This window comes from Neopsephotus bourkii, unplaced genomic scaffold (assembly GCF_033783945.1).
Source record: "Neopsephotus bourkii isolate Nb327-2 ecotype Australia unplaced genomic scaffold, CSIRO-AGI_Nbou_v1 NB_1655, whole genome shotgun sequence".
NCBI lineage: Eukaryota > Metazoa > Chordata > Aves > Psittaciformes > Psittacidae > Neopsephotus > Neopsephotus bourkii.
Genome location: NW_026902129.1, coordinates 340256 through 347467, shown reverse-complemented (window position 1 = coordinate 347467; position 7212 = coordinate 340256). Strand labels below are relative to the sequence as shown.

Genomic DNA, 7212 nt, shown 5'->3' with positions numbered 1-7212 from the left:
CCCATGGGACACTGTGCGCCAAAAGAACATGTGAGATCAAACTCAACTGAATGAATGCCACAGAAGAAAATCAGTGTTATTTAACATTCAGCATGGTTTGTGCAAAGAACAGTTTCAATGCTGCGCTGTCTCTTCTTTTTCCAGTGAGTGAAGCAAGAGGATTATTTGTACTTCAGCCTCCTACCTTCAACCTCTCGAACACCCATCACACTGTGACATTTAGGACATTTCTTCTCAGTACAGCCAGTACTGAGCTCTGTACTCCCATGTTGTTGGAAACAGGAGTTGTCTTACCTGTGGTAGGCAGAAGGTCACATTGTGAACGCTGTAAGGAACCCAACAATCTAGGAAAGCATTGGCTTCCTCAATTTGAGATAGTGGTATACAATCACTTCTTTTAAGGTAACAGCCCAATGATTTAGTACTAAGTGGGTGTCTGCTGCCATAATAATGAGGCTACTGAGAACATTTCTAGCAAAATGTCCATTATATTGCTTAGCTAAATCATACACTTGCTTTATCTAGAATTGCAGCTGCTGTACAACATAGCGTGGCCTGTGCAATGGTTACACACTATCTTCTGTCCGGCTGTGAGAAGTGTCCTTCCTCTTTATCTCTTCTGCTATTTCCTATTCCAGCTCTGGGAAATATGTTGGATCTTCTTCATCCTTCCCCTCTGGTCAAGCAGCTTACATCTCACCGGGTGTTCCTCCAGTTTCTTGTGGGAGGCTGGGAAATAGTCTCCTGAGCTATGAGTGGGCCTCTTGAGATGCCACAGCTGAGGTTTGATGGCTGGTGGTGACAAAGGAAGAACAAGGATAGTTACCATGACTAGCATTCACTCGCTGCTGGGCAAGAAATCAATTCCTTGGAAGCTGCATCCATCCCACCCAGCACAAGCCTACCTGTGCAAAGGAGGGTTCCTCAGCCTGAGAGCCAGGACTCTTTTGGGTTAATGGATAGTTACAGAGGGTTAGGAAAGGTTCAGGTGGGAAAAAAGATCACAGCATCACAGAAGGGTTTGGGTTGGAAGGGACCTTAAAGACCATCAGTTCCAACCCCCTGTCACAGGCAGGGACATAAATCATAAATATATATGTAAAACTCTTGAATGAAACACAGACACCTCCAAAATTGAAATTTGGGCAATTAAACCCTTTAGCATACTCGATCTTGAAATCATGCCCTTATTCCAACACCCCAGAAGATTATATCAATGCAGGTGAATGCTAAGGAATGAGCTCAAGGTTGGGACACGACAGTTTAGACCGAAGATGAAAGTGCCAAAAGTATAAATGAAGAAGAAACATTACACTTACCTAGCTATATGCATATAGCTAAACATCACACTGTTTTCAAAATACCATTGAACGAGGTCATTTTAAGGCAATAAATACAGATTAAGATCACATTTCCTAGAATACAGGATGAGGTGGATCTGAAGGGTTTCATATGATTTTCCAGTAAACTACAGGTCATTGTGAAAGTCACAGGTGGGATACAAATGAATTTGACTGGTCTCAGCTTCTTGACTCTGTTTATTTGAATCTGTGCCTTGCTTTCTTACATCTTCATGTAGATAGAATAAAAAAATCCAACATGACCAAAATGTATTTGTCTTCTGCTTAGTTATTATTTGCAAAATAATCAACTAATAAGTCAATAATTAGCGTGACAAACACTTTAAAGTCATTGCTCTGAGCATGAATCCTAAGCAGCAAAAAGGATTCCCCTGTGTGAGCTAGCTAACATCAAACGCTAGAACAGTTACACTCTCATCTTGGTAAACTCTTAAAGTGATTAATCATACTCTAAAATGTCCTGGGAAACAAAAAACCTACGGATTTCATAAACTTCAGAGGTCCACATCCAGATTTCTGCATAGTCATAATCTTTCCTATTCTCAACTAGACTAGATTGACATTCTTTAGAAGCTTGAAAAATATCCAGGTGAGCTGCTGCTCTTTGAAGCCCATCCACTTTTCAGATTAATTTCATTTTCTGTACTCAGCATGGACTCAGCCAAACTGTTATTGGATTTTCCACTGTTCAGCATGGGGAATATTTATTGTTAACTGGAATTTTACTGAAGTTGTTGCCAGCAGAGTTGACTTGGCTAATAGGTTTAAGGGGGTTTATCCAGGACACTGGTGGTGCTGTTTATCATCTTTATACAGGAGCTGACAAATGTGTCCATGACATCGAATTTCTTCAGTGTTTAGTGATTCAAAGTGATGGGGAGAAGACTCTCTCAGAGCTCTAGAGACTGGTTCCCAGATTTCTCACTCAATTCTCACGTGACCTGGACTATAACATTCACCCCAGCTTCTCCACATGTAAAATGGGAATAAAAATGAGCATAGTTGCCTCACAAGGTTTCTGCTGGCTTCAATCTGTTATGATTCTCAGGTGCTTCATGCATGGAGTGATGTATTACAAGTTCCTAACCTTGGTGCTGCTAAGGCTTGAATTTCCCTTTTTTCATTTAAGGAAATAATTCCTTTTTAAAGATCATGGCTACCATCAGTCAGTGAATGCAGAGAATAGGTCTCACATCCCTGCTTGTTTTTTCCCTTCCTTACACCCCAGCAGTGGCTGCAGCTGTGCCTGAGGAAACAATCTGCTGAGGTGGTGGCTGTGAAGGAGCATCACGCCATGAACAGCTTGGAGAACAGAAACATGCTACTGCACATCTATATACAGAGCCACACCATACCGCATCTGCTGGCACAGCAATCACTGACAGTAATACCTGTAGTAAAACTTTTTAAGGACTTTGCTTGAAGTTTGGGGTTTTTTTCTTTGTGATTTCTTGTTATCTTCCTGCAGACTTGCTCTTTCTTTCAGCTATTGTTAATTATACATATATGAACGGCCTGCATATGCACATGCAAGAAAATATCTTGTTCCCACTAAGCCGCTATTTTGTGTAACTGCTCCATATAACCTCCCTTTCTTCTGACAGGTGTGTGGGACAAAGATGAAGGGACTGAGAAAATGGTTATGATGGCGAAATAGAGACAGCAGGACTTGGTACATTTGTGCAGGGAAGGGCACAAAAAGCTATGATTCACCCCATAAAACAGCCTTACTTTTTCCCTTCAGCATCTATGTCCACATGATAAAGGCCCAAATTAACTTGCCAATTGAACATAAATAGTTTGTGAAGCCTGCACTGCAAGGCAGAAAACATAAGGTATTTATCACAGAATCCCAGAGTTGTTTGTGTTGGAAAGGATCTTAAAGCTCACCCAGTTCCAACCCCCTGCCATGGGCAGGGACACCTTCCACTAGGCCAGGTTGTTCCAAGCCCAATCCAGCCTGGCCTTGAACACTGCCAAGGAAGGGGCAGCCACAGCTTCTCTGGGCAAAAAAGCCCACCCTGCCATGCAGTAAAGACCATTAAAAACAACAGTTCATTTGTTCAACCCCAGTGAATGGGTTTAACCAGTGAACGGATTTAACTTGTTTACTGTGATGTGTAGAAGTCATGCCATACCTGGAGAAGCCATCTCTTCATGTCCATCTCCCAGACAGTAGGTACTGTGAGTGCCTTATTCTAAAGCTGTGCATATAAGCAAATCAAAGTGAGGTGGTACTGACTGACCTGGCAATGTAAGGTGGTTTGCTGAGGAGCCAAAGCCTGGGAAATCAGCTGAACATCGTGCTGGACCTTTAAAAAGAAAGCACAGTTTCAGCAGAGATGGATGAACCTGAGTTCCACCAGCCATTCAAATGCTTTTTGTAGCATGGCCACCACTGCAAGGTGTTTGTTTTCCTTCTTCCATTTCTTATCCATGGTTTTAGGTGAGGCTAACTGGCAACATAGCCTCACTTTTGGGGACTTTTCCATCTAAAGGAGTCAATACCAAACATATCTTTTTTCTTTGTACTCAGGTATCTCTTACACTTACCAGGGTTTGGGTTGAGATACCCGAGTTATTGATTCTGGAAGTTCCACAGAAGTTTTGGATCTCTGAACTGCTGTCAGATGCCAGACAGCTTTACCTCCAGCTACCTCCGTGTCCCACAGAACTGGAAAACACCAGTTTTATTGCCCAGCATGGCTCTGAAGGCAGTTATACAGCACTTACCTTGAGTCTGGGGTGGTTCTGCAAGCAGCTGGCATCACTTTAGGAGCCACCAGTTGGTAATGGCTCCAGACATTTGTCACTGGTGGTTCATGCCAGAGAAAGGACTCTGATACTGTATTTGCAAGCAGAGGTGAGTCACCCAAATCATTAGATGCCTTTTCTCAACCATCTTTTCTCCCTTCTTGCTTCTGTGGCAGTCAGTGTTTTTGGTTTGAAGATGACAGTCAACTGCATCAACACCCTCAATGTCTATTAGAAAGTGGCAGGTTGTTTTCATCTCTACTTGCACTGGACTGGAGGTACTTGCAGACTCAAACCAAGCCAGTAAGGCATAAGAATGCAAGCAGATTGAGTGCTGAGCACATTGCATGTTCTTCAGGATACCAGTGAACCTCCCAGAGAGGAAAGGAGTGATTTAAAACTGAAATTTTAGGCAAAACAGAATGAACAAAAACTTTCACGCTTGTATTGAACATCCCTGAACTGCACGTCCTCCTTAGAGAGAATGGCCTGGCCTCTGCCTCTCTTCATCATGATTTTTTCCCTTTCTTAAGGAAAAGATCAAATAGCAAAACAGTAGATGGGAAAATTCTGGTCATTGCTTGTGTGGTGTGGTGACCACTGCACAGACACTGCCTGATTCTACCTGTGGTGTAAGGTACTTTGTAGAAGGTGCTATGTAGAGATGTAGCTATAAGAGGTCTCTAAGAAATATTGGAGCCCAGAACACCAGCCCTGTGGGATTGATGCTCATGCTTCAAGTGGCACAAGAGAAAACATCACATAATCAACTGTCTGAGGGGGCACGAGTGTGGTGTGCTGTTGTTGGGTTAGATGCTCTTCCCTGCTCTGATTTTAGTGAACAGAGAAAAGGGTGAGGGTGAGGTTGGCATGTCTAATCCCCAAACAGGCAGAGATTTATTGGGGTCCTTAAATAAGCTATATAGTTTCCCTGTGTTTAGATATTATGTAATTCTACTAAATCCTCCTCACAGGGGCAGGGGCTGAGCAATGACTGCTGTCCAAGCAATGTTCCCACTAAATTATTACTAGTAATCTGTGGGGAGCTGGACACTGGAAAGCAAATGACAAGTGCCATGCCTAGATCAGATGTAGAAAGCAGCAGAATAAAAGGAACCCTTCTACAGCTTTAATGCAAATGGAGCGGAGACCTCGTTGGTTTATTTGATAATAAGATGAACATACATGGACTCAGTTACAGAAAAACTGGAATGTTGAGAAATGGTTTATACATTCAGAGACCACGAGCCTCTTCTTTCAAATAAGGAACTAGCAATAAATACATAGTGTTTAAAATTATTCTCACAACAGTTGAGAATACTTGACATTACAAATGGCAGCATTCATTTCAGGTTTGCATTTGTTTGTTTCCTTATGAGTCTTAAAACAAAGAGGTTGTTTTTCATTACCCTGCCCACCCAGTCCCAGGAGCAAAAATGCTGAGATATGCTCTCAGCATGCATTTTAACTTCTTGTCTAATCCCTGGTGCAAAACAGTGTAACAACCTGCCTCTTTCTTCCTTGGGAAATGGGAGAGAACAGGTTTCTGTTGTTTATTTTAGTTCAGTTCAAGAAAGGCATCTCCATTATTGGTTCTGCTAATACAAACAGACGCTAAAGTTTATGTTCAACTTCATACATAGAATTCCCTGCAGAATGCCAGCTGAGAAAAAGTTATTTTTTACAAGACCAAGATCCTTGAATTTGGTTAATTTCCCCTTATCCTCCCTACCAATAAGTTTAAATCTCTTAACATTAGTTAGGAGCTGTCACTGTAGGGTTAACCACAAGAGCAGTGGAATCTGCCCCAGATAAACCCATGCTGAAGGTAGTCAGGACGCTGGGGTATGACTCTGCAGTGCCTACAAGAAGCAGCAGCATCAGAACAAAGAGGGAGATGTAGTCTTATTTCAACACCTCGAGGTGGAAGCAGATCCTACCACAGCAAAGAGGACAGCACCACCCTGATGCATTGACTTCACACAGACCGCCCTGTGTGCAATTAGCTGTGCATGTTTAGGTTATTTCATCTTCAGCCCCAGTGGTGGGACCAGCAGGACTTTGCATGCAACTTTGATTTCACTGCAACTAAAAGAGCGATCAGGCCCAAGGTGTTATTTCGCTCCAAGCTGATGTTGCAAACACAATGGCTTTTGTCTACTGGGGAGGAGAAAAGGGAAGGGAAATATCCCTGTTAGAATCTGGGCCTGTAGACAGCCAGAAGGTCTGGTAAAAACCCAACCAGAACCCTACAATAAAAATAGCAAATATTTAAAAAAATTTCATATAAAAGTGTATAAAAAATAGCATCCAAGCAAGAAGAAAAGGAAAATACTCACTCTGTCATTCTACTGCTAGGTTTTATCACTAGAAAACCCCAATGGCCATAAGTAAGTTTGTCTGACGGATGCACTCCTACGACCACCGGCAGAGACAACAGGATTACATATATTCCTCCTACCACTGGATAGCTTCTAAACCCAGGGTGTTATGAATACACGGTAGCTGATACACATACACTTGGAAGAAACTGAAGGACTACAAGATGCCAAGAGTGTGCTGGGAGGCCTGCGAGCAAGTGCTGTTGTGCACTTAGGTGTGAGGGTAAATAAACTTGCTAAAACTGAGCTTCAGGTCCTCAATCAGCTTGCCTGAAACAGCTCCCTTTTCTTTTACCTGCTGGTCAAGTCACCAGAACAGGGAGAGCTGATGCCTTGAAGACCAACATGTGTCCCAGTCCTGCTAGGGTACAGATCAGATCCCTCTGTGCTTCTTTGGGGATCAAAAGGGACATTGCAGCAACAAGAATGCAGGCTCAGCAAGTGAGAATGCACAGCCAGTGCCTGGCATTGCCTAATGGCATTGGCAGTGGTTCTGCCTTGATCACAGTAATTGGATGGAGAAAGGTTGCCTGGGATCCCAAAACTTGTTTGCCTGTGGAAGCAGGCGGAGCACCAGGCACTGAGTCTGGAGCAAACCTGTGGTGGGTAACAAGAGTGGGAAAAATCTCTGTACCTGCTTTGAAAGGAGATGGATTGATGCCTTTATGCCATGTGAAACCATGTTTTTTCCCTCTCCTTTCTACCTGGCCAGCACT

General features: G+C 42.9%; 1 protein-coding gene across 4 annotated transcripts in view; it reads right to left on the bottom strand.

The window, feature by feature from the left end:
• Positions 1-69: 69 nt before the first annotated feature.
• The window catches only part of PDE1C (phosphodiesterase 1C), a 272899-nt gene continuing 265756 nt past the window's right edge, over positions 70-7212 (bottom strand). For all 4 annotated transcript variants that reach the window (XM_061374877.1, XM_061374880.1, XM_061374879.1 and 1 more), the window contains 2 exons: positions 3608-3673; positions 70-792 (listed from right to left, as the gene is read on the bottom strand). In XM_061374877.1, the coding sequence (XP_061230861.1) occupies positions 623-792; positions 3608-3673 (236 nt within the window). In that variant the 3' untranslated portion in view covers positions 70-622. The remainder of the gene's footprint in view (positions 793-3607; positions 3674-7212) is intronic.